This window comes from Aythya marila (assembly GCF_965140915.1).
Source record: "Aythya marila genome assembly, chromosome: 6".
Lineage (NCBI taxonomy): Eukaryota > Metazoa > Chordata > Aves > Anseriformes > Anatidae > Aythya > Aythya marila.
Window position 1 is genome coordinate 28,203,870 of NC_139047.1, and position 27,815 is coordinate 28,231,684.

The 27,815-nt window shown below is 39.4% G+C and overlaps 1 protein-coding gene across 3 annotated transcripts; it reads right to left on the reverse strand.

The window, feature by feature from the left end:
* Positions 1 to 1,067: 1,067 nt before the first annotated feature.
* Positions 1,068 to 27,705, reverse strand: ERCC3 (ERCC excision repair 3, TFIIH core complex helicase subunit). Of its 3 annotated transcripts, none has more exons than XM_082763323.1 (15): positions 27,629 to 27,705; positions 27,322 to 27,527; positions 26,338 to 26,574; positions 26,199 to 26,248; positions 25,516 to 25,651; positions 25,145 to 25,309; positions 23,891 to 24,095; positions 22,567 to 22,881; positions 21,137 to 21,321; positions 18,308 to 18,510; positions 15,108 to 15,204; positions 14,797 to 14,914; positions 11,442 to 11,560; positions 7,142 to 7,294; positions 1,068 to 6,557 (listed from the first exon to the last, which is right to left on the reverse strand). In XM_082763323.1, exons 1-15 carry the CDS (start codon positions 27,645 to 27,647, stop codon positions 6,423 to 6,425), a joined length of 2,343 nt encoding a protein of 780 aa, XP_082619449.1. In that variant the 5' UTR covers positions 27,648 to 27,705; the 3' UTR covers positions 1,068 to 6,422. The 3 variants fall into 3 exon arrangements, 2 of the variants coding, with proteins under 2 accessions (XP_082619449.1, XP_082619450.1); XR_014317761.1 differs by lacking the exon at positions 1,068 to 6,557 and adding an exon at positions 9,312 to 9,465 and having other exon boundaries at positions 7,162 to 7,294; XM_082763324.1 differs by lacking the exons at positions 1,068 to 6,557; positions 7,142 to 7,294 and adding an exon at positions 9,489 to 10,623.
* Between the last annotated feature and the right edge of the window lie 110 nt (positions 27,706 to 27,815).

Sequence of the window (27,815 nt, forward strand, 5' to 3'; positions counted from 1 at the left end):
GGGTGAGTTAAAGACAATGCTAATCACATTCCATTCACTTCAGGGGAGACTAAACCATAGAACTTTCATACAGTGTACAAGGGGAAAACACAACACAGTGCTCTATTATGATTTTAATAATTTTAAGTACAGCTATCTTAATTACAGCTGAGGCAGCTATACTTTTTCATGTCTGTAGTCTCTCTGGAGGATTTTTCATTATATAATTTCTACCTTGCTAAGCTGTTCTTGAATAGTTACGTTGATCAGTAATGCATCCTCCAATGTAATGGCTGCCTGTATACATTTACATATATATATATATTCTCTATTTACTGTTCTCTAACTTACCTGGTGTGGTATACAAAACAGCTGCAGACCTTCAGATGGCATTATTGACAATCCTCAGCAAATCTTTAACATTACTCAAACATTCTATGGTTGCCAGCTATCAAGTTTATCACAATAAAGCCAATTTCAAGAAAAATAAAACAAAACACCTAGATATCGATTGTCTTAAGCACAGTGAGGAATTCACCTCTCTCTCCACTGTCTGGATAGACTTTTTAATTATTTATTTCGAGATTGTGCTCAACATTTGAAAGTCTAAGAGAGTTTCTCCCATTATTCACATGCAAAGATTTATTACTGTCAAAAGAGGAAAAAAAATAGGAGAAACTTAATACCTGTAATTAATTTGGAATAACATTTTGTACTTACTGGCTATCTGCTTTTAAACAAAAGGCAGAATCTATTTGCCATTTGAGAAAAGAGACCTAACCAAGGAGCTCCTATGAGACACCTCCACAACTACTTACTCTCTTCTATTTTTATTGCTTAGAAAGTGCCATCAATGTCTAACCCCTCTCCCCTCACCACATAAAGAATATCAAAGAATTTGCAAAGTTGCTTAGAATCAACTGAGTATAATAAAAATAAATAAATGAAGAAAGGACAAAATAGCAACGCACTGATAATGAAAATGGTCAACTTTCCCATATATAGCAGAATAGGGACTTAAAGGAGAATAACACTGCAGTTCTGCCTATCTGTAAAAATAAGTCCTTTCTGGCACAAAAGGAGATACAAGTGGATTGACATCCACAGAAACATAACATGGTAGACCAGTAGTTCTAAGGACCAGTAGTTCTAAGGACCAGTGTCGGCAAAAACTTAGTACCAGTAGGACTAAGAGGCCTACGTACCATAGTTTGCCATGAGTAGCAGACAGAAGGGTCACAAAACAGTTTACCAAAAAACCCTGTCATAATATTATGTTCCAAACTTTATTTATAAAATTTATTTATAAAATTTCTATGAGGTTTGTTAGATGGAGCAGAAATGCACTACAGAAGTTCAGATACACTTAAAATAATGCTATTATACAATAATACTATACAGTAATTATCAATAATACTATAGTAATCCATCAGTGCAGATAGAAGTGTGTTTTTCTAGGTAACATGCAGAAAAATAGTACCTCAAATGACAGTAGCCAAATTGTATGGCGGTTAAATAGCCCAGACCAGGAAGGGAATGCATATGAACGTGAATCAAAACATGTGGCCTACCACAGCATTGAATATGGAATTAAACTATTTTCTTCTCTTAGCTGTGCCAGATCATAATCTTGTGGTTCTGTTTGACTTGTTTGACTTTCAAATAAGAGTTATTAATGTATGCACCACTAAGTTTACAGCTATACTGCCACACATCACATCCTTACTACTGCAGAATCCAAGATGGAGGTCAAAATTGCCAACTACAGCATGTTAAGTAATCAACACTATCAATAAAATCCAGCGTTTATGCTACAAGAGACAGACAAAGCTGAAACAACAGTTTATTAGAGTAGACTAGAAAAGGAGAAAAGAAGAATGAAGGAATGAAACCTACCCACATTTGAGAGAACAGCAGCAGGTTTCAGTTTAGGGTGTGACTTAAGCTGGTGGAGGGATCAACATTGTATGGTCCCCTTTTCCTACCAGATATGATCACAGATTTGTTTCAGGTAACAGAAATCCAGTAGTGCCAGAGAGCTATGTAATTCCCAGGAATAATGGTGAATGTAGCAGCCCTAATATAAAACCTCTTCCTTGCAATCCACGTAAGCCCACTGAACCATGAAGATGCAAGAAGTTATGCCACCAGCACCACCCAAAACACAATTATGTGACTTGGAAGATAAACATTTTCTCACACTTACACAATCTTCCACCACGTATATTCATCAGACTTAACAGCAACTTGAAAACACAATTCTTTACATTTAAACAATGACATTTGTCCTAGCCTGTCGGTCTGCTGATTTTGAAAAATTTTTATGTAACTAGTCAGTTTGGACTTCTGTTACTTCAAACAAGTTGGAGCACGTGCCTCTTCACAGTGGAAATGCTTCAATTTTAAGTAAGTTTTGGTATGTAACAGAATCACAATATAAACTAGACTATCGACAATTTAAGCGTATTATTTTTGGATGAGAGTCATCTCCAAATCCACAATCATTATGTTCTCTCAGTCTAGACCCCTGAATGGGGTCATATTAATTGTGCTTTATTACCTTCACTGAGTTATTTCTAAATCCAATTTAAACTTGCCCTCCTCTTCACGTGAACTCTGACAAAGTTCAGTTGAAGCTTTCTTTGTGTAGTAATAACATTGCTGTTCAGTCAGTGGTTACATTACCATCTTAGCAGGAATTCTGTTTTCTCAGAATTATTTTACTTCTCAATAGCCTTGACTGTATCTGCCTTGTAATTAACTGAAGAGTATCATAAATATCATACTGCAGATAAAAACATCGGTGTTCAAATAGCTAATGCATCTAGAAGTATTTATGGAAATAAAAGAGATTCGATGGGAGACATTTAACTTTGCCCAAATAACACCATCAGCTAACATGTTAAAAGATAGTCTCTTCAGAACTTTTGAAAGGAAGAAAAGCTGAAAAAGCATTGGTAAGTCAGAAATTCCAGCAAAAATTTCCAGTGTACTTTGAAACATCTCTTTGCTGAAAAAGCCACGTTGTTAGTCATATTTTTTGCTTTTTATGACTGCCCTTAAACACATCTTCTCAAAGATCTTTTCAAGTTGTAAAGTCACTTATTTGGAATTTTAAATGCTTTCCAAATTCCCATTCTTTTTCCTGAAAAAGGTACAAATTTGAACTTAACGGACTACGAGGTGAGAACGGAGCTTTTAGGTCATTTACTGCTAAAGCAGTTTTATCCTAAAAGAAAAAAAGAAAAATCTTCTGAATATTTGGTTTCATTTACCATATGATGACAATTAAAATATCGATCAAATATTGTACCAAAAGAAGACCCAAATCTGAGCTGGTTAGCCAGTGACAGGTGTTGACAACACTGTACATGATTTACGGTTTAATGCTTAAACAGAAAAATATGAATCACATACAACATGTAATGAATTCAGCTCTAGAAATCTGTTGATTTCTTGAAGCAAATATAGATCCTTATTCTGTCTGTATACCTGTAAGCCCCTAAACTACCCTGTAAATAGTTGCCTGTAAGCCCCATGTTTTTAAATACACTGTAAAGAAGTAAGGCTCTACTAAAAACTGTGACCATCAGGAGGGCATAGGAAACTGCAGAAAAATAACAGTTGCATGTATTTTAGTGTTTTGCAGAGCAGCAGAACTACTTGAAATTGCAACCCCAATGCCACTGTGCCCTTTTAATCTTGAAAGTAATTTTAAGGAATAACCACAATATTCTTCAAGCATTAATCCCTTCGCAGGCACTTGTTGGTTTGACATAAGAATGAAGAATGAAGAGCACACAAATTTCAGTATTACAGCCTGTCAAAAATGCTATATATATACACACACACACACACAGATATATATATATACACACACATATATATATAAAAAGCCAATTCTTAAAAGATGCTAAAAAGAGTAAGTTTTCTCAGTACGGAATTCAGTGTAGCCAGAGAGGCGGCCAAAAAGCCAAGTATAAGCTTTTATCTCATTAAGGAAATCTGAATTATGTCCAAGGAAATTGCAACTCTGTTCACAGACTTCCAAGAAATAATGTACATAACCCAAAGTTCACCTGTCTCTATCATCACTCACAGTCTGAAATGGTTTTGCTACACAAATTTTTGTTATTTTGCCCCTGGCTCTTGAGAGTTCTAAAGCAAATATTTTCTGGATAATCATTGAGCTATCGCTGTTAATTTGCAGGTCATCTGGATCCACGAACTGCATTGCCCTTTGTTGGCTGTTGCTAGACAACGCAGCATTGCACCAAATACTCCCAGAGGGCTGAAGGCAGCATCTGAGAAAGGTACACATACAGCAGCATAGCGGCAGAAAAGCAAAATTTTGCTACATGCTCCCCCTTTCAAGGCAAACATGGAGCTCTTGGCTACGTTATTTCTACAATTCACTTATTAGGAGGTCTCACAGTCCATTTGCACAAGAGAAGCACTGGCCAGCAAGTGTCTGGTAAAGTGTGTGAGGGCCTGACTGTACTTTTAAGAGCTGGGGCCCAGAATCTTTAGATTCAGGCCATGGGGCAGTTCGATCCTCCCATGCATACTGTGTGGTCACTGTGAAGCATTATGTTTATACAGTCTACCATCCTGCTTTAAATAGACACCTGCGGACAAAACTCAATGCTGTTTTGTAGCTGAACAAAACAGTTCAGTTTCCTGCACGGCTGGGATTACAGATTAATTCTGGAGAAGTCTGTTGTGCCCATGGGGTTGAGTTGTACCTTAGAGCACTGCAGGACCATGCGCAGAAAGGGGCAAGCACAACAAAAGCAGGGAACAAGCAGTGTTTCTCAGCGACCAACTCCTGTCTGGAAGGCAGAATTGAGTGGCTGTATTCCAGTAAAGATGTACAATAGCAACTGTTTAGTATAGAGTAATGGCATACCAGTCTGCCACTCAGATACAGTCATCTGTATGGTGTAACAGCAGGCAGCAATTACTACAGTAATTGTATCAAGGTATTTAAATCTAAACTGTGAACACCAACACTATTGCTGAAACATGGAGTGATTCTTACCTCTTAAAATTATTAAGCTTTACTTGATGGTGGAAGTACTGCACCCCACACAGACCCATTACTTAGAAGAGTACAGTCATTAGACATCATAGCTAAGATTTACTGTGTAAGAACTACAGCATTGTTCTAATTCCAGGTGCTACTAATGCTGTAATTACTAAAACTAGCATTGCTATTAAGCAATTTGCAACCTTAGCTTTTTTTTTTTTTTTTTCCCCTCTCCAAGTTTATATAGAGCAGAGATCAGTTCCAAAGCACTTAATAAAGTGTGGTACAGAGAATTATGCTGAGGGCCATGGGCTTACTTTCTCAGCTACTCCATTGCCACAGACCCCTCCCAGTATGCTAAATTATCTTCCCATTAACTGTTGCTAGAAGAGCTAGTCAAGATCAATATTATTTCACAGGTTGTTTCTAAAACACTATACTCACAAAAATATAAAAATAAAACAAATCCACAATACAATACTAAGTAGTATAATTGTCACAATATTAAATGCTAGTCTTTTTAAAAATGGTCTCTCTCCCCTCACATTTTCTAGAACATTAATGCATTGTCTTCATTAAGAAAAAAGCCTCAAACCCAGGATTCTCTTCTTCATATCTCTGCTTCCAAGTCACCGTGTGGCTAGTCCAAACAGTGATTCAACAGTAATTTCTATAGTGGCATTGCACTGTTTAACAGTTATGATGTTTTTATTGCATGATTAATAAATAGAATAGAAATGACAAAAGAAAGTTTTTATTTCAGCAACTTCTCAACAGTAGCAAGAAAAATGAGGAAAACGGAGCACAGAGTTTATTTGTATTTACTAATGCTTTCCTCTAGTTTACTTTGGAGATAGAATCCCTCTTTGTTCTTATCTTAGCAATTCAAAATTCTTCAAACAATTTGTTAGAATTTTAAGATGAGCTAAGTCATGAGTATAAACTAGCTCCCAGTTTAAAAACATTCTGTCAAGTGCTCCTATCAGGACTTGTTCAGTTCAATGAATGATTTTTAAGCATTTTAAACGTCAATACTTTGTTAAGCAGACACAGTAATCAGATAAATAATATTTCTAACATCAGTACAAACTTCATATACAAAACCTTTTCAGAATTCTTCTGAAAAAGAGTCTTCAGTTGATAAAAATAAACTCTATTAGTTACCCTGGCAATCAGACAGGCGTAACCAGCATCCAATCACAAGATAATGTCTCTGCTGTGATGGGATTTAGTTCCTTTTCTCCTTTCACATTCATCCATAGGAGCACATACATTGCCAAGCAAATACGTGGCCATATAGATGCATTCAAAAAAGTCTTTTAGAGGACCTGCCAGAAATTGCAAATCCATAGTTTTAGTTATAGAAACAGGTAACTGGATCCAGAGTTTTAACAAGATGCACACACGAAGACCATCATTTCCGGAATCGTTTAAAAAGTGGATGGATGTGTTTATTTGTAGATGCCTTACTCCGAGATGTGTGGTATTCCATATAAACTGTGTCATCTGCTCCTGACAGAGAGCTCATTGTGCCTGTACGACGTGACACCTATAGGAAAGGGGAGAAACAGGTGATTAATGTGTGATTACATTGATCAGCTCAAACCTACTGATCCCCTAGTTACGGGGCAGCACTATTCATTTACTGACCTCAACACCAAAAGCCTTTGAAATTTTTTTCTTAAAGAACTTCTACAAAGAAAGTCACTGCCCACCACTCACTCTAAGTTTATAGACTTTAAACAGTGCCCCTGTGGCATAGAGAAACTGGGACACGATTCAAGGATCACAAGGATCACAAGAGGGTATGTATGTGCTCTGACATATGCCTATCTTAAAAGTGTTTTAAAATACTCCTTGCTTGTGACTGAAAAGATGAACTTCAAAATCTGCAACAATAGATGGGTCATCATCTTCAAATACGATGAGGCAGGACGAGAATTCTGTTTGTCTAACTTCCTTCTAGTGCCCAACAAATGAATTAACAGCCAAGTACTAATACAGCTTAAAAACATTTTCCAATGTTTCACAAAGATATTAAGGCATCAATGATGTCATCACATTCAGAATTAAAATGGGATGGTTCAGTTCTGCAGCATACGTGGTTATCATTTTCAGAGCATTTTTCATTACCTGAACTGACTTTGAACCATACTCTCCAGCAACTACCTCCTCTTCAGCATCTAGGTCAGATGCTTGCAGGACTTTCTGGAGAAGCTGCTGCTGTTCTTCTTTGGATGAAAATGACAGTTCTTCTTCTTCCATGCCTGCAAGTTTTGTTATTACCTAAGAAACAAAGCAAAGTACAAGGTAGGGATTCTCATTCTTTGAGTGTTGGTGCTCAAAACTAAGAGAAGGCATCCTGCTGAAAATGCCTTGAACTGTTATTACCTGTGGTGGGAGTGCAAGTGTACCCCCCACCCTATTATGTACCCCCATTATGTTCTGGCTAGAAATGCGAAATACAAACCTCTCTCCTTCTTAAAAAAGGCAGTTCTGGACAGAGAATGTCAGCTGAACAACTTCCATACCAGCTTGATCAGGAACTTTACTGAAAGTTAACTTCATGCTGCAGGCTGTAGGTTTGTCTAGTTATGATTCAGTAAATTCTTTACTATGTAAACACAGTAAATTCTTCATTCCTAGGGTGGTAAGGCACTGGAACAGGTTGCCCAGAGAAGCTGTGGATGCCCCATCCCTGGATGTGTTCAAGGCCACACTGGATGGGGCTTTGGGTGACCTTGTCTAGTGAGAGGTGTCCCTGCCCATAGCAGGGGGTTAGAATTAAATAATGTTTAACATTCCTTCCAGCCCCAACTGTTACATGAACTAGTACTTTATAGTTCATAAAATTTATCCATTAGCTTTCCAGGCACTAAGAATTTTAGCATAAATATTTATGAATATGGGCAAAAAAATTAACATTAAGATTCCCAATCAGTTGTTGAGAGACAAAACAGCAATCTGCAACTAAACAGCAGCAGCATAGCAAAACGACTCTTTCAATTTTGTGTCTAAGCACACAAAAATAAAGTGGGTGTTATGTTAGTTCTTTTCAAAATTCCTAGTAAATCATTTGATAATCATGGATGCAGGGCACATGCCATCTACTGGCAATATAGTGCCATATATTTCATTAATTGAAAATTCTCCTTTTCTGAAGAATTGTAAAGCTCTCAAGTTTCTGTTATGAAGCATGAGAATAGGCAGCTTGCTTTCTTAAGCAAGTTATTTTGAACACTTCACAAGAATTTTTCCCGCAGTTAAATGTGTTCTGGTAAGCATACATTTATACATGAGAATCCCACTTTTCCCACCATGTTTCCATCCTGAAGACACTTTGAGACATTCAAATTCAGCCATTTCCTTCAATTATCTAGTGCTTTCCCTCCTCATTCTCCTTTTACAGTTCATCTAGAGTCAGCAGAATTAGAAAGTAATTACATCAGTAATCTGGGCTGCATCTGATCTCAAAGACTGATAAAACAACAGAAATACAGCTTAAGGCAAAACAAATTCACATTAGACACAAAGCAGTGTTTTTGAAAAACAGAGAAAACGGAAATACTAGTACGACCAATCCATGTTGTGGGCTGCTGTCAACGGCAATTTTTAAATCAAAAATGGATGTCTGAAAAAGTCTAGTTTTAAGAATCCAATCAGGGAAGTAATCCATCCTATTACATGGTCAAATTAACACTGTTGTCTCTCTTGTTGTTTAAGAAGCACATGTGCTATAACCATCTCAAATCTAAAATGGAGTCACGAGAAGCAATTTTAAATTGCATTAGCCTGTTTCCAGTTGTTGCAAAACAGTGCTAACATGATTCACAGAACGGAAAGAATTCCCACTGCATCATAATTTTTTTAAGCAGCTCATCAGATGCCAAGTTTTAAGTGATCCCCAGGTCTTTGATATAGTATACTAATACTTCTGGTATTGGTTTAAAATTCAAATATATCCCACATTCAACCTCAAAACCACAACACAGTAAAAAACTAAACTTTGGTTAGCTAAAGAAAAATCTTTTAAATAATTAAGACTCCAAGTAGCAAATTGTGATGACAAGTCTCTATTTAAGAAGCAAAGACAAAATGTGTGACTTAGCAAACAAATATTAATCTAGTTCTCTTTTTTGGTGAAAGGCAGAGAATGGAGCTATTGAAAGATTAAAAGAAGAAAGTAAATCCTAGAAGAAAAGCGCAAACTGTTACCTTCTTAAGGCAGTACTGAATTTTTAGTAAGGTTGAGCATTAGGAACAAAAATTACAAAGGAGAAGATATCAGCACTGAAATAATTACCTAAAGATGAGGTAGAGTCATGATGGCAAACATCTGCTGGGAATGACATATACACAGCTGATCCTGGCTTGTAATGAAGAAACACAATAGATGGTTTCTTCAAGTTTCTTCCAGCCCTGCTCTTGTTTGATGCCAGCTATGACTAAGGCTTAAACTTTGGCAAACAGAAGAAAAATAGATATTCTAACATTTTGTTACTCAACTGCAAATAAAGAACACTCCAGGACTGGTCAGCTAAAATGTTGCTTCAGACACTCACAGCTGCCACTTGTAATACTTTACTCCCATACCAACTCAAAGCTCCCAGAAGTAGGTCTTCCTTGCAAAATACAAACCCTCTATTTTAACTCCTTATTTCGTTATATCATCCAAGGCATTCAAATATAAGCAAAGGGATTTCTCTGAACATTTTGGCTATAGCTACACAGATACAGTTTTAAGTAGCTGCAGCTAACCGATCTGCAATTTTGACAAAGTATATTCACTCCAAAGCAAAACAAGGCTTTTACCTCTAAAGACTGTGACATCTGTTTCAGCTCCTTAAAGCTCTCCTTAATGGGGGCACTGATTACAAGGCAGTTTACTTTGGGGTGGCTGCAGTTCAGTTTTTACCCACAGAGATATCCCACAGTGCACATATGCCTCACAAAAATAAAGATCTTCAACAGCTAGGGTCAAGTGCAATCCAGCAGAGGCTGCTTGCTCTCTCACCTGGTGCAATTCTTGCAGGATTCTTCAACATCATAAGCTAGAGCTCATTTCCTAAAGGCACGTATGGGAACCCTATCTTTTACTTCTCAGCCATGTTTCTTGGAAGAAGCGTTTTTGGGAATGCTACTAATAAGAGCAGTGAAACTCCAGTTGTAAAGGAATAAATATACTTGAAAGCAAGGGCTATCATGAGACACTGTTGCCTCTAACAAACAAAGAGATGAGCATATAGCATAGCCTGCAGATTAAAATAAAAATTATAGGCCTTGGGCTCTATAAAATCGAGGAACTTTGGTGGAATGAGATTTTATGTCTGGAGGAAGATGACATATCTATGTACATAATACACCGAAGTACAAAGGGTGCACAAATTTCAGGGTTTCCTTGGAAGACAGGGCTTGTGCCTACTGGCTGCAGCAGCTAGTTTTTGACAGGACAGACAGTGCTGTAACTGTATCTAATTTGATGTCTCACTATCACTGTATCCAAGAGAGGACACGCTTTGGAGCTTGTTGACTACCCTAGCCAATGAAACAACAATCAAGAGAACAATCTTGAAAGTCAGATGGTTTGAAGAGTATCCCTACAGGTCATCACACATCTAAAAATATAAAAATAAGAAGAGAGGAAACAACACATGACTGGAGAAATGAGATGGTGTTAAGTCCTTTATGAAAGGACTCGAGGAGAAACTTCTGACTTACAGTCATGGCTCTGTTATGTAGTCAACACTGAAAATCTTCTCCATTTTGAGGACTACATATTAGCTGTAGGTAGGAAGATTTCTACTCCCCAGTTAGTTTTTTTCCAAAGTAAATTCTGTCATTTCTTCACCAATCAACATTCAACATAGCCATTTTGGATTTGAGTGATATACTTCAGAACGAAGTGCAGAGAACATTATTTGTGATTTGTGATGCTTTGGAAATTTTCTCAATAGCTGCTGGCCACCAAAACATGACCAACCATCAACAATATTTAATGTACAAGTAGTATGATAATATACTAATAAGAGGCCTGCATGGATGGACAACTGAAGAGGATGAGCATAAACCAACCACACAAGTGAAGTTCTGCCTCACTCCCCTGCACCTACTTGGTCTGAAGTTAGAATACTGACCTTCCTAGAAGTTGTATTAAACTACTTGTATCTACCCTCACAGTAATATAGATGAAAAAACAACATTGGAACAGTTTTTGCCTGCAAGCAAAACCTTCATTAATACATTCCGCAACAGGAGTTCTCAAGTATTTGACCTAGTAGTAAAATGAAAGAATATGAATATATGAATATGAAAGCACGGAACCTGCTTTGGGCTGGGGGTTGGATCTGATGATCTCTTGAGGTCCCTTCCAACCCCTACAATTCTGTGGTTTGTGAATGTTATATATGTATAGTAAACAGAAGGGATGAGTTACCTTGAAGCTGTAGCCTTGATCTACAAGAAACCGTTGTCGCTTGGTTGAATATGCCATTTCCTGAGTGTCTTGGGACACAAGAGAATAAAAAAAGGCATTGTATTCCTCTGCAACCATGCCTAGGAGACAAAGACATCAAATGATTAATTCCATCTGGAACACTGTAACCAAGAAAAAAAAAGGACTAAACAGTAAAACCAGGTGTTTAAATAAGCCATCTCTCCACAAAATCAATTTGTAAAGTTTATTTTAAAGACAAACTGCACCCAAACCATAAATAGATCGACAAAGCATATCACATGGAAATTCCCACTCTTGTTCTTAGTAACTTGAGCAAGGGTTAAGGGGAAAAAACTGGAAAAAGAACTTTAGACTATCACAGTTATGCTGGTACTCCAAGAAGAACCTGCTTCTTTGCTATGCTAGACAAAGTAAAAGATAAAATTCTTTACATAACAGACTTGCAAATAAGTAGTAAAAAGTCAAAACAAGGATTTTAATACACATCCAAAAGCTGAACGTAAAATACAAAGAAAAACTTTTATCAATGTAAACCAGAGTTAGCAGTCTTAGGATAAACCAGCCTGTGCACCTTTTAACATCAACATTTTTTTTTTTAAGGCAAACAAAAACAACCTTGAAGTTGTTATATCTCTTACCTAAACAGCACTAGGTACTCTTTTAAAAAACAAGGTCTCACCGAGACTTTGTTAATTCACTAACACAGGTTTTGTATGCATCTTCAAACAAAGCCTCAGCAGTAAGTACAAACTGCACATAAAATAACTGTGTATGTAGATTTCAAGTGCAAGTACAAATTGTTTTAAGAATAATTTTTATTTATAAAAAGCTCTTTATGTTTTGCAAAACCACAATTATTTGTAAAACAAATCCCATTTTAAAAAGAAAATAGTCAGCATGCATTCAAAATGTGCTTTCCAGACATTTTCTTTTAGAGTAACACAATTTTTCTAAAACAATCTCATGCTAAGGGAATTATCAAGGAATGAAAAACTGAAAGAAGAACTAAAGAGAAAAAAGTTAATTTTCCTTCAGATTTTTAGTGTTTCTAACTCAAAGCATTACTCTCCCAAAAAACACTTTATTTTCCTTCACTGATGTACAGACATACACTCTTTGAAAAAAAACCAAAAAACAAACAAACAAACAAAAAACACAAGGTCAATATAAAGAACTATCATGAATATCCAGTTTCTATGTGATTCTCCCATTTCTTCTCTGTAATCCAGAAAAAGAACGAACAAAATCAGCAAGGTTTAAAAAGGGATATAGGAAGGCTGGACCAAATGAAGGGCTTTCTGAGAAAAGCAGCAGCAGAGTTATTTATCTTAAGTGAATCCATTTTAAATGGTTTTGGCTCCAGCCCAACAGCTCTGTAACACTGGCATGTTGGTAAGCAGAAAAAAAGCATTAAGGCCCATAGTAAAACCTCATTCTTTCCTGAAAATGACTTACGGCTTTACTGTTTAAATAAGTACCCATGACTTCTGCCTGAAGATTTAATGTGAACCAGGCAAGTCCCAGGGTCTGTCGTGTTTCTGGCATTTAGCTCCATTCAACAAAAAGAGCCTTTGCTGAACGGTACCAAGACAACACTGCAGAGAGTGCTTTGGCAGGAAGAAAATTATAGGTATAAGCAAGTCTGTGTAAGGGCAAGAAAGTCAGATTTCCTAAACGACACAAAAACAGAGGTAAAAAACAAAACCCCTACCCTGCTTACAAGAGTCATTTTTCCAGATGGACAAACACAGAACTATGAATAATTTCACTCTCCAGCTGACAGTTACAGCCTCCACTAAATTATGACTGCTTCCCTAGTGAATACTCACTCTTTCTAAAATAAGTGCTAACAGGCTGTGACATAAACCAACTTTCAAACTTATTACCACCTTGTACAAGAGAACTCTTGAAGCAGAACCACTTTTGCCTGGAGCTACTTTTTAACTTGTCTTGGGAAGATATAAACTGAAATACAGCAGATTAAGCATTCCTTGTTTAACAGCTAATGGAACAGCCTTAAGTCAGTGTCTGTTAGGAAACATTCAGTTCATCAAGTCAACCAGAAATTCATGTCTAAGAAACAGTTCTCCTTAGTTCCACACAAACTGAAACATAAAAAAGTGACAGAAGCACCCCACTACCACCTTCCCAATAATATTCCTCAAACTAAAAATGGATGGGAGTCATCAGTCAGATTTCCAGTAACCAAAGATGCGATTCCTAAAACCCTGCCTACACAAAAGTTTAAATCCTACCGACCTTCTGCTTATCTATCACAAAAATGAAAAAGTCAGTACAATCAGACAGTTTTCTAGGTGATCTCTACTGACTGACTCTAGAAGCCACCATAAAGAATTAATTTCACAGCCTCATTACAACAAAATGAACCACGGTTCAACAGAAGCGGACAACATCTATCCCTTTTTCAGACAAAGTTTTTCCATTGTGGTGGCTTTCTATTTATTTGTTCTCAATGAGAGCAATTGCTTGACAACTTGCACTTAACCTAAACCACACCAAACCAGCAGGCTGGTTACAACTGGTTTATACAAGCCTGCTAGTGACTAACAACTGTGCTAAAATGCTGGACAGGAAGCCCACCTGAAAAACTTCTACTGAAAAAGCTGCCTACTACATCTTTTAATCAATCGTATCACTGTCAGTCAGGCTGCTTGAGCCACCTACTGCAAGCATTGGAGCTAACACCAGCCAGAAATCCTCCTGTCTCTCATGTCAGCAGAGCTCACTGGCACTTCAGCTACAGGGGAAGAACTCCACAGATACCCCAAACAAATAGCTTTGCAGTTTACAATTTACTTATCCCCTAGAATCCCCCAGTCGTTAAAGGCCAGAATCAAATAATAGCAACAATACTTGTTTTATGGTCATACAATATATTCAAAATCCACAAATTTTGGAAAAAAAAAAAAAAAAATCATCATGAGTTCTGGCTCCAGAAACATTGAATGCTTCTACTGATATTACGCATATTTGACAAAGCTAATTTTAAGTTGTTAAAAGTGAAACAAAAATTGGGAAAAAAACTCGAGAGTTATTCTGGCAACAGTGAAACAACATTATAATGGAAGGGCAAAAAAGATGTGAGAAAATATTTAAGAAAATACATTTCTGGCTGGAAAGAAAGGAAAGAAAATATGATGCAAGTGAAAGACAGGGTGGCATCTATATTATTGTCAAAAAAACCTCTCCCATGTGATCTCAACCTAACAGCTTATTTATGATGACACAGTTTATTTTGTTTACGTTTCAGTATTCCATTTAAACTGAATAATTACTTAAATGCTAAACAGAGCCTAAGAACTATCTCATTTACCTTTTTTGGCTCTCAGCACTCGCCCCAGTCTTTGAGCCTCCTGTCTTCGAGACCCACCATGGGATGAAATCTGAATCAGAACATTGGCTTCTGGTAGATCGAAGGATGTATCCCCTACCTACAACACAGAAGCAGTCTCTGAGCAGCATCTTATATTTATATGCAGGTTTCATAAACAAAGACTGAGTACAAAGTACACCTTTGTTACCTGCAATACAAAGATGGCCAATGCACAATGTGCATATATAACTTGCTCTTAAATAAAGTTCACTCTGAAAATGGATACAATAACACACTAAGTCCTCAATTACCTTGGAAATGAAAATAGTGTTGATTTTTGGATTGTGCTTGAAGTTTTGTAGAATTTGCATTCTTTCTCCTTGTGCAGTAGGACCATATATATAGGGTCTGGAAAAAAAGAAAAAAAAAAAAAAAACGACAAAACAAACCACAGAACAAAGGCAAATTAAACCAAATCAAGGTTTCTAAGTCATTTCTTCACAAAGATACCACAACAGGAAGCACAGAACACATTTGAACTGATAAAAGAATAGACCACATTTCGATACAGCTTACAGTTTGCTTTTAGCTTGTTGGGACGTTTATGGCAGCTATCCAGCTTGTGGAACCCTTTACAACAACCCAGCCTGCCAGAAATAAATTCTGGTAGTTACAAATGTTTTGCAATTATGTGCACCAGTGAAGCTGTAGATGAGACCGAATACATGTACTAGGCCTACATGAAAGACTAGAGGCAGCTGTTAAAATAAAAGACGTTTTCCTCAAATCTACTGAGTTAGCACATTAACAGCTGCAACCTTTGCTTCCTATTTAAACACTTGAAAATCCATGCTTCTCTAACAATTCACTTCCTTCAAACATTTTATCGCTTCACTGGGATCCCACAGCTGTTCGGGGTGGGTGAAGTCCCAGAGCATCAGAGGTACCTGCCTACAACACAGAAGCAGTTTACAACACAGGAAAAAAAGGGGAAGGTGTCATTCTTTGTTTTATCCACAAATTGGCTTTGAGAGGAAAAAAAGGAAAAAAGCATTAATTCTTAATTGTCTCTACCAGATGGATCCTAAAGTACAGGGATGCCAGCAATTCAGGGCCCAAATACCAGGTTAGGTTCAAGGCCAATGCTTTTGCCATACATCTCCCAAGCAAAACAAAACTAAAGTGCTACACATCACAGCAAACTGAAAAAGCCAAGAACAGCCTTTAACAAGCTCTCATATTTGGTACTCAGCAAAAAAGGAAGCATGGCATGGACTAAATAAAACAATGTTGACAACGAATTAGCAAATATTTCAACCAGAAACTGTAAAACTGATATTGTAATTTTAAATTTCCTCCAATGCACTCTGGTTGAACCTGTTATCTCATCCGTGCCCCAAACTGGGTGCCAAAAATGAGCGTTGTGGTTTAACACCACACCACCACCTACTCACTCTCCCCACAGTGGGATGGAGGAGAGAATCAGTGGGCAGAAGTGAGCAAACTCATAGGTTTCATACAGGTTTTGAGGAGAACAAAACAAACGAACACACAAAGAGAAACAAAACCAAGAAGAACAAGTGAAGTAAAATTCAATGGCTCACCACCAGCCAACCAATATCCAGGCAGCCCCCAAGCAACTGCAGCCCTGGCACACTTATCCTGCTCAGCTTTTAGTGCTGAGCAGGACACCCATCCTGTGGTCCACAGCACCCCTGTGGCCAGCCTGGGCCAGCTGCCTCGGCTGCAGCCCCCCCAGCTGCCGCACCCCCAGCCTCCTCGCTTGGTGGGGCAGCGTGAGAAACAGAACAGACCTCAATTCCGTGAAAACACTGCTCTGCAACAACTAAAACATCATCATTGTATTATCAACACTATCTTTATCAGAAATACAAACATAGCACCATACAAGCTACTAGGAAGAAAATTTAAATTAAGCACAGAATAACCTGAAGTGCTAGGCTATCAGTCCTCCATTTTAAGCCCCACCATCCCTGCACCCTACTTCACCATAACTAAGACGCATCTAAGTACTTTCCAGAACACAGAACGTGCAGCGCTAGATTGATTTTTTTTTTTTTTAAATGAAACCTTTCATTTCCTATAAAAAGGTGTTTGAGGGATCTATAAAGATGCCTCTCCCATATTTTGACATATTGTTAAAACTACACAAGGACAGTCCTTCAAAAACAGCCATTTAAATATATTAACAGCACCAGTAAAAAATAAACAGCCCAAGTTATACAACTCTCGATGAATGACTCATGACAGTAAAAGCTGGCCAAGCAAATTTGAATTCCATGGCCCCAGAAGTTATAGACAAACTAATTCCTGTCATGTGCATGGCCTTTCCCTGCCAGTACCAAAGGAACACGTGGGGGTCTAGGAGAACGGGCACAGGGGCGTCATTAAAACACTCTCACACTCATCTAGCACTGCAACTGTCCTTTCCTTTTAACATGTCTCTGTAAACTGGAACTCCATACATGATGCGTGGAAAGGAGAACTGAGTCAAGAACGTGAAAAGCAAGTACCTAATATTTCTTCAACTAATTCTGCTGCCATACTTCTACAGCATCTACCCCATTTAAAAACTGTTGTGCTATTTAGCAAGCACCCCCTCCCTGTATGTGTCCTTGTTAAAGGCTCTTTTTCTGTGGTGCACTGAACGCTGCTAGCGACATTCCAGAGGCATCATTATAGCTAATCTCTGTCCAGACAGATTTAAAAAATGATGAAAGAGACCACGGGTGTTGGAATTCATCCAGCACTATTAGCTCTGCTCTTTGATGCCACAGTAAGCCAGCACAACATGGCTGTTAAACTACCATCAGTAAAAACTGAGCAGAAATTTTGGAAAGTGTAAGGAGATTCATTTGTGGCTTTGCTAAGTACTACTGAAATTCCTAGACATGAAATCATATGGTCAACATGCACCACAGCTTCCGGCAAAATTTTATTTGGGCTCTTCACAGAAAGGACAAGGCCAGCTTCTGTGCCTATTTTCACCAAAGTACAAAAAAATAAGGTTCTCTCTTTTGTTTAAAAAAAGTTTAAGACCTTTTGAGAACCTGAACAAGAAGGACATGGGCTCCAAAAGATCTTGAAAGATCCAGAGAGTGTTCATTTGAAACTGTCCCTCCCAGATCATAGCTTCCCCTGCCTCTCTATTATAGAAAGAGTTCTGTTAACTTTTTTAAGAAGCCCCCTGATTTTGCCCACCAGCTAGTAATAATGGAAAATGGAGAAATACTAAGTCATTCACAGTGAACTTGCATGAAAACTCCTCTGAGCCAAATGCTAATCAGAGATTCTTTTCAAACTGTTCTACATTGGAATAACATCGTAATGCCAGAGAAGAGCCTCCTGAATTCTTTTCTATATAAAAGGATTGGAGTTAAATCAAAAAATTACAATAAATGTCTAGAGGTGACTGAAATCTGTGAGATTATGAGATAACTTTCCAGGAAGAAGAAAAACAACAGTGCCATCACTGGTTGGGAACACTTACTTTCCAAGCCTAATTGCATACTCCTTCAGTGCAAACACATTGTCAGCAAAAACGATGATTTTGTCATTCCGTCGCTCATGAAACTTAATCAGGAATTGGCAGGCTCGGAACTTATTTGGGTTCATGGTGTAGAGCAGTATCCGTTTCTTTGTTTTGATGGCTACATATTCTCGATAAAATTCAGGTGACATTGGGCACCAAACCTAGAATTAGAAAACATACACAGTAACCCCCAGTTATTTTCTGTATCCCAGAGGGAATTTAAAAGATATTGGGGGTTGATAATACATGAAAGCTTTCTGTACAGTGCAGATCACAAATCTTAATACAGTAACTTCTGTACTAAAAGGGTGAAAGGTACAGGCTGTGGCACTGTGACCACAACAGGAACAGGCAGGGGACCGACTGGAACAGGACTGGAAAAAAGTTTCACACCTGGTAGTTTCACTGAATGCTACCACATATTAGAAAGCAAGTATTAAGGGAACGAACTTTGTATAATCTCCCTGCCACTGCAGTCAACGCCTTTTCCCTAAAAATTCACTTTCATCCATATTCTGAAAACCTAAAGACACATTTAGTCTTCATTACAGAACAAAACTGTATGAACAAGTTTTTTACTTTAACAGACTGCAGCTATTTATGTAACTGCTGCTCTCTCTTCTGGCACCGTGAAAGAGTAATACCTGCAGTGGCCATGCCCTGCCTAATCAGACAGCAGCACTGCCCTCTCTTGTCACCTGGCAAGAACTGCACTTACAGAGTGAGCTAGACATCTTGCAAGGCTATGGAGAATAGCTGGTAAGAGATGCTACTTCTCTATAGCATGCCAAGGAGATCCAAACAAATAAGCAATGCAGCTGTGCATGTATTAGTATTTTCCAGACATCAATTTTTTTTTGTTTTGATTCTCTGCTTTAGCAATATCTCAGAGTATTATTTCAAAACATTGGCCTTAAGAATATCAATTTACATGTCATTCAGGAGAAAGGCAACACAGACTTTACTTTTCAGTGTCTCAATATTAGTTATACTGAACAATACCTAAACTTTGAACATTATTAATTAAGTTTTTCTTTTTAATTATTAATTTTAATTTATCAATAGTTAATTAATAAAATAATAAAAATAATTAATTTAATGATAAAAATATCAATTTATTAATTTTAAATTAAATTTAAATTTCATGGACTGAGAGAAATCACGTTGGTGGTGGAATTAACCAAAGTACCTTAACACTGTCAGATCTGAATTTGCAGACCAATTATTCTCCTTTCCACCTAGATACTTTCTAGATACTCTTTCTTTGCATTCTATTACTTTTAAAAAGTACATAAGCTCCACTACCCCTGGTTTGCACAAAGTCCAAAAGGAAAACAATGGACTCACATGAGAAAGTAGCAGATACTGCTGCTACAAGTCAGTTTGGTTTATTTTTCCTTTACTTTAATTGACTGATCATATTAATAACCTTGGATATTATACGTAATAAATATGTAAAAATACAACCAATTGCTTTCATAAATTATCTGTAATGTACTGTAGCTCCAGTACATTTATCACAGCTAGTAATCTTCGTAATAATCTTTGTACTTTAGTAGGCAAGAGACTGGAAATCCAATCCACTTACTTGTGGATTTTATTTTTTAAGAAATGCTATCTCATGTGGAAGACCCCCCATGATTCTACACTATAAGGACAATAATGAACAATTATGAAGATGTTTTCCTACCAGTTGACACTAGTATTCCAGTTATAAGGTTTTGATGATAATCGAGAGTGACCCAGAAAGGATAAAAAGGAATAAATTCTGCATCTTTTCTCCCACTCACTATGGGAGTTAGGAAGAATTAAATGAAACTAGCCAAGACAGGTTTGAAATAAAATAAAATACAAAAAATGTACACTAATCCAGGTAAAAATCAAGAGAGAGTTAAGCTATGAAACTCTACCATAGCAAGTTGTGGCTGCTAAAACTCTCCTTCTATTCAGTGGGAGACCAGAAGAGATCATGAAAAAGAAACCCACTGAGGGTTACGCAGGTATCAGTTATAGCTCATAAATGATCGAAGGCTTGGAGAGGTATCAGAAGAAACAGATACACCTGCCCTGTTCTTATACTCTTCTCTAAGTATCTTTACAATTAGTAGAGACAATATATTAAACAAGACCTTTAGTCTGACTCATACAGGCAGAATGTTAAAGTAGCCTTTCTGAAAGGTTTCCACTTACTTGATACCAGATTTTTATCTCATCCATTTGTTGGAAAGACTAGAGGTCACACACTATTATATTGAAAAGAAATAGCAAGAGCAAATTTCATGTTTTCCATTTTCACCCTCATGCCTTAAGGCTTGAAATAAGCAGCTGTTTTCTTATTTGTAAGCTTTCTACTGTCCTTCTTTGTTAAATAATTTTCCTCAATAGACTACAGACTACCAGTTGAAGTCTCTATTAAAAGCAGCTTCAAGCATACTACCTGACCAACACCACACTGAACTGAGCTTAACGTACAAAATTGAATCAGACAACGTGACTGCCAGCTGCAAAGTGGGTCTACAATTCTGCAGCTGCTGCTCGCATTCCTGAATACTGAACTGGGGACAGCCGATCAAGCACGACAATGCCTGAAGAGAAACAGTGCTGAAGTCATGCTACTGGATTTGCAATGTGTTCATATTGACCAGTGACAGCCTTGCTTGAGCTACAGAACAAGTGAAATAAATACTTAATTCTATAGTTGTTCCCCCCTAAAAAAAGGAAAAAAAAAGAAAAAAGGTTATAAACATATTAAATATATACTGGTAGTACTGAAAAGCAGAGCATCACCTCAGCACACTGCACTTTAGCAATGTAGCCACTGTTCTGCAGCTCCATCCAGTTGGCTTCATAGAGCTTTGGTCCGATCAGGAAGTTCAGGTCAACAATTTTATCATCTTCTCTGACCAGGGTAGCAGTCAGTCCCAGTTTACAGTGGGCTTGTACAATAGTGAGCACACGTCTGAACATTTTTGCTAAGAAACATAAGACAAGTTTTCTGTTTGAGAGCAACAAATTTTCTTTCCTAAACGGATTTAGAATACAAGTCCTGCAATTAAAAAAAAAAAAAACACTCCACTCCTGAACACAAAGCAAGTACAACATTAGGAAATATCACCCCATTTCACATACACTTCTAACAGTATTCTGTGCTACAGCAACACTTTAAACTGATTGCTGCTTCAGTTCACACCCTCAACATACAGTGAAAATCCCAGTAAACCTTCTGGCATTTGTATTACTTTCTGTTTCCCAAAAAGAAACATAATATATTCAGAGAGGTTACATGACTTACCTAACATCATGTAGTATTTCACAGAAAGATCTGTGACACGAGGACTCTTGGCTGACTTTGCCAAATTCAGGACTAATATATGGCAGAATTACTTATCTTTGGCACTGCTACAAATCCTGTGATTGCAGAGTTTGTAGACACAGGAAGTGCTGTATCTTTTTTTTTTTTTTTTATGAAATGAAGAAAGAACAAGAGTGAAAGAACTGGAGCAGCAATATGCTACTTTGTTAAAATGGCAGGTATCTCTATCATTTCAACAAAGACCAAATTATTCAAATTATACCATGACAGCAAGGTGGAGCAGTTATCAGAATCCTGGGTGGTACTTTTAGCCAGGATTATCCCAGACACTTTAATGCTACATTGTTGCTTTCCAATAATATAGATCTGAATTACATAGTAACTTCAAATACAACAGCTATTTCTGGACATTAATAGTTACCTGTATTTTATGGAATAGAAATAGGTATTAAAAGCTAAGCCTACAGTGCAATGACATCTCAAAAGCAAAGAAAGCAGAAGTACTTCTGTCCTATTCCTGAGGAGAGTACCACCATCTACATAACAAATTTGTCTACAACAAAATTCTATAAATTTAAGTATCTTAGCAATCAGTTTGTCACCCTATGCCAAAGGAGAAGGCATGTGTGTACTGTACTACCATTATAGAGAATGAAGTGGCTAGTTTGAAGGATTAAAAAAAATAATAAAAAAAATCAATGGTCAGCTAAACTCTGTAGCATCAGACAAAAAGCAAATTAGAACAAAGCAGTTTACTTGTTTAAGTCTCAAAACCCTATGACACAGGTCTACACACTATCATGAGAAACATAGCAAAAAAAAAAATCCCATAATCTTCCATATGAGCAACGAAACTTTAATAACAGCATATATAGCACGAGGGGTTTGTACACCATTTCCTTACCAGGGATAGTATGCACTTCATCAAGTATCATAAGGCCCCACTCTTGACTTTTAAGCCACTCCATTACTCTCTCTGCTTCCCAGGATCTCTTAGTCGTGTGTCCCAGCATGGAGTATGTGCTGATAGCAACAGAACAGCCAATGGGCTTGTCTTTGGCATCAGAGGTGAACCGACATATCTGGCTGTCATCGATGGTGGACCACATCTTGAATTGGGCTTTCCACTGCTCTACAGACACAGCAGAATTGCCAAGGACCAGACACCGCTTGCGGACTGTACAGGCAGCTGTCACACCAACGAGGGACTTGCCAGCACCTGTAGGGGAGGAGGAGGGACACTCATCATTCACCTCACTGACAGCACTGCAAGAAAAAGAGGGAAGGGAAATAGGAAAACAGAGGATATGAAATCATATAAGGGCAAAGTTTTCACTGTTTCTGTACTATACCAGTCTTAAAGAATGAACTGTCTTCGGTAAGAACATCTGGATTGCCCCATCCTCGCAGCTTTCTCAAGTAAATCACTGTGATCTTTGCTTTTGCCATAGAAGCTTTCTATGCTTTCTTCCTTTCAAAAGCAGGTTAAATTCCAGGTGGCCGCAGAAAGCTTCTGGTAGGGGTCATCTCCCCCACTGCCCCTGCCAGCTATGCCCATCCCACCACAGAGCAAGTCCTTCCATCTCTCCATTCCTCATCTCTTCCACACTCTTTCAGGCCCTCACCTTACCTCCTGTGCCTGCCCTCTACCTCCAATACCGAGGGCACTGCCAAGCAGTCTCCTGTTTTTCTCCTGTTTTCTACTTCTTCTACAGCTTCCCGTGAGCTGTCCCAACCCTCACGTTCCTCCTTTCTTTCCCAAACTGCCCTGGTCCAGAACCTGTCTGTGCAGGTCCTCTTCATGCCACTGCTTGTGTTCCCAGTTCCCCCCAGGCTCCTTATTCCTACCTAAAGAACACGTTATTCCAGCACCAGCCATTTTTTATTTCACTGGAAGACCAGCAGAGCTGACTCAGAGGGCACAGTGAAAGCATTAACATTAACCTAACTTATCATAAACACAAAACAATTCTTTGGTCACTACAGGGAAAACTGACAGCACTGCTGAGCGCACATCTGAGAGCTCTACTTACTGGGCTCTCTCTCACCACTGCCTCATCACCCGCTAGCTGAAAACCAACAGGACTCTGCATACTGGTTCTCAGAACAGTCCCCAGTACTGTTTGAAACCTAAGCAGTCATCATCAGATTTAGAAGTTATTTTTTTACAGGCAAACAAAGAGCAAAACCCCCAAGGAACAAAACCCCTAAATAACTTAGGCATTTACCGCATGGCAAGACAATAACACCAGATCTGGCTCGCCCATTTCCAAACATCTTCCTTAGGCTTTTCTCTTGATAGGGTCTGAGGACAGCTGTAGGTTTCAGATCTATGTTAATATCAGGATTCACAGAATCATTTCTGAAATCATATTCTGCCAGCAAAGGGTACTCCAAATGGATACAACGCTTCTGAAGTTCTTCAATCATCTCCTGAGGAGGAGACAAAGCTTCAGATGGTAAATTCTCCACATCTGAATTATTTTTCTTTTTTCTAAACAACCACTGATTGCATAGTACCAGGTGAAGTTACATTTATCTTTTATGCTCATGAAGTCTGAAAGAGTTAAAGTTCATTTCAAAAACTTCATTTGTGACCACCCCCGTGCCCCTCAAACATTTTAAGTAACAGTCCATACTAGCGAGAACTATTTAGACAGATGGAAGTACATGACGCATTAATCTCAGATGTGTTGTTTATCCGGCAGTGACTCAACTACACCCTGAAGTCCTGCACAAAGAGAGCTCAGTAACAGACACAAAAGGTTCTGTGTATTACATGGAAGGACCTACCAAAGCTGCACAGCTGTCAAAAGGAAAATCTTCATACCCTTGCAATGCAGTTACTGCACCACAATGACAAGTTGATTCAATCACCAAGAGTTGTGTTTTTTCTTCTTAGTAAATATTTTGGTTATTAAAAAGTTCTCTTTTTATTATTTCTGTTTTGCCCAGTAAGACATCATTACAATCACCAAGTCCAGGAAGCAACTAGAATAAAGTTACAAAAGCTCTCTGAAGGTCAAGCCAGGACCGTGCTCTACTCTCCAGCCATTCATCTCAAGCTTTGAGAGCAGAACCACCAAGAGTTCCTTCTGTAAGTATGAATCATCTAGAAAAAAGTTCTGAAACCAACAGCGGATTTGGCAGATCTGCTCCCCACTGAGTTCTCCCTTGTCTCACACAGAGCAGCATCGAGCTGCATGCAGTGGGAACCTCCCTCAGCTCCTGGAACCTTCACTAGCTTGTGAGCACTGCCCTTCTGGGCAGGGAAGGAACCATGTGCAGTCTGCCTCCCTCTGTAATGAAAACGAAGATCCTAACAATTTGGAAGGCGAAAGGAAAGAAATGTTATCACCTTCCAACGATCTCTGCCACCAAACAAAGAGGCACTGTACTTTATATGAAGTTCTCACACTTATTTGTGAGTCCCAGGCACATCCCTCAAACCTACAAATGCTACCAGACAGAAGTACTCGCACCTGCTTGACTTCAAAGGATACTGTCTGTGTTTCCTCCTCCTCCTCCTCATCTTTATCCATCTGCTCATAGAACTCAAATAAGTCAGCTGGAACATCTGGCTTGTTCTGAGCATCCGCTCCTTGTGATGTGGATGGACCAAAGCCACCTTCACTGGATTTAGAAATCTGAAATAGAAAGGAATTCTCACCTAAGGGATCTGTAGGAGATGCTCCCCCCACACAGATTGAAGCAGAGCTGATTAACGAGGCACAGAGCATTGCTGACAGAACTGAAAGTGACTGCTGACACAACAAGCACACAATAATCACTCCAAGCTACTTAATAATTTATCCAATGTTAGTTCAATTGCTTTAAAACATGCCACACGTACCGCTGATTTACTGGTGAATGTCTCTGTAATGAGCTCCGTTTCTTCACCTTCAGCATTTCTCAGGCGACAGTCCTTAATAACATGGTCTTGCAGAAGCTGCTGAATGACATCAGGATGGGTACTTTCCACAAAATATCTAAAAGGAAAGAACAAAGAAAAACATCTGGATGAACTAATCAACAGAATCATACATAGGAAGAGGGGCACAGATGCTTAGATCTACAGCTCTCCCAGATGCATTCTCAAGTACCCCGTGTTAGGGGAGGGAATTAAAATAAATAAATAAATAAAAAATTATGACAATCTGAAGTTTTAGAAGATGCCTCACACCAAAAGCATCACGTAGTTTCACGTTATCTACCCTGGTCAGATGATCTCACCTTAAGATGATCTGAAAACCTTAAGGATATAGGAGAATATTGTAGGTCCAAGCAAAAAAAGAAACATGCCAGAACAGAAAATTTGTATCCTACATTTAACAATGTAATGGTAGCCACCAGTAGCTCAGGACCATTAACAAACGAATTAAACTTTCAACAACTAAAAACATGACCCTTTATGAACACATGTACACACACAGCTGGGAGCTGTAAAAATCCACACGCACTAAGACCACAGCCATTCATGCACAGCTGTGCAACTGGAAGACTTCTTCCACACTACCAATGCAAAGAGCCGCTTACCTGTTGTGTTTCAGCACCAGCTTCACCTTCCCATAGCTGACAGTGCACAGCTGCAAACAGACGAGAGCAGTCATTAGGAACACGCCAAACAGTGACTCTAGCAACAGATGTATTCCTTGTAGCAGTACAGCAGCCTTACCTTGATAAACTGAATTATTCCATCCGGGACACCAGTCTTGCTCAGCTTCTGTAAGTACTCAGTGATGTCGCTGGTCTGCAAGCCGACACTCACAGCAGCATAGAGGGAGTAAGCAGTCAGCTTGTACTCGTGAATGTGGGTTGGTCTGCACACGGGCTCAGCAATGGCAACCAAGAAATCCTGCGCGTATTTGTAAACCGGAGAGAAGGCTTCCAGAAAGATATGGCCATCGGGAGCCTACGGAAACACAAGGACATGCTGAGGGTGCGCCAGTGGTACTTGAGGAAAATAAGGTCTTTCCTATAGAGCAGCCATTATGATACAGAGAGACTCCACTATTCAGGTGGTAATGTATTTATGTTTCCCAAATACATATTTACCCTAAGAATTTACCCTTCTATAGCATGGAAAACAAACCTTCCAGATTGACAAAGTTTTCCCAGATTAACAGCGTGGGTGTTTTTCCCTCATAGTAACTAGTAAAGATTGGGCTTCTTGCTCTGAGCCAAGACAAGTTTCCAGCCCCATTCCCCCAGCACAGAATCACAGAATGTATCCTGAGTTAGAAGGGACCCACAAGGCTCACTGAGTCAAACTCCTGGCACCACACAGGTCTAACCAAAAATTCAGACCATGTGATTACACACACAGTCCAAATGCTTCCTAAACTCCACCAGGCTCGGTGCAGTGACTGCTTCCCTGGGGAGCCTGTTCCAGTGTCCAAATACCCTCTTGGTGAGCAAGACGTCTTCCTGATGTCCAGCCTGAACCTCCCCTACCTCAGCTTGGCACCATTCCCTCAGGTCCTATCACTGGTGACTACAGAGAACAGATCACTGTCTGCCCCTCCACTCCCCCTCCTGAGGAAGCTGTAGGCTGCGGTCAGGTCCAGTTTCACACCCTTGTTGTGCTGTGCTGCCCGGCTCTCGCTGTGAGCCCCCTCCCCCCGAAACACCGTCCCCGGCCCTCCCGCCCCGCACCTACCACCCAGAGCGGCCGCGAGGCGTGGTCGGCCTTGAGCGGCATCTGCAGCCGGTAGTCCTTGGCGCCGTACTCGTCCAGCTTGCTGCCGCCGTCCTCCACCTGCTTCCCGGCGGCCGACGGCACCGCCTCCTGCGGCTCCCGGCCCGCGGCCTCGTCCTCATCGTCCTCGTCCTCCTCCGCGTGCCGCCGCTTCGACTTCTTCTTCTCTGCGGAGCGTCGCGGTCAGAGCCGGCCCTGCCCTGCCCCTGCCCTCCCTGCCCTTCCCCTCCCTGCCCTTCCCCTTCCCTTTCCCCGTCCCCCCGCTCACCGCGCTCCTTCCTGCCCATGGCCGCCGCTCAGCGCCCCCCGCACCGGCACCCGAGTCCCGGCCGCCGCTGCCGCCGCCGCCACCAGCCCCTGCGTCACTTCCGCCGCGCGGGAGAGGCGCCGCCGTACGACGCGCGGCCGGGGGAGGGGCGGGGGCAGCGCCGCCATGGCTGAGGTGGCGGGCGGAG

Coding starts and splice junctions, on each gene's coding strand:
- ERCC3 (XM_082763323.1), bottom strand. Junction 26,249..26,337: donor GAATAATTCAGTTTATCAAG/GTAAGGCTGCTG, acceptor GTCTGTTTGCAG/CTGTGCACTGTCAGCTATGG. Junction 25,310..25,515: donor CATTCACCAGTAAATCAGCG/GTACGTGTGGCA, acceptor TTTCTATTTCAG/ATTTCTAAATCCAGTGAAGG.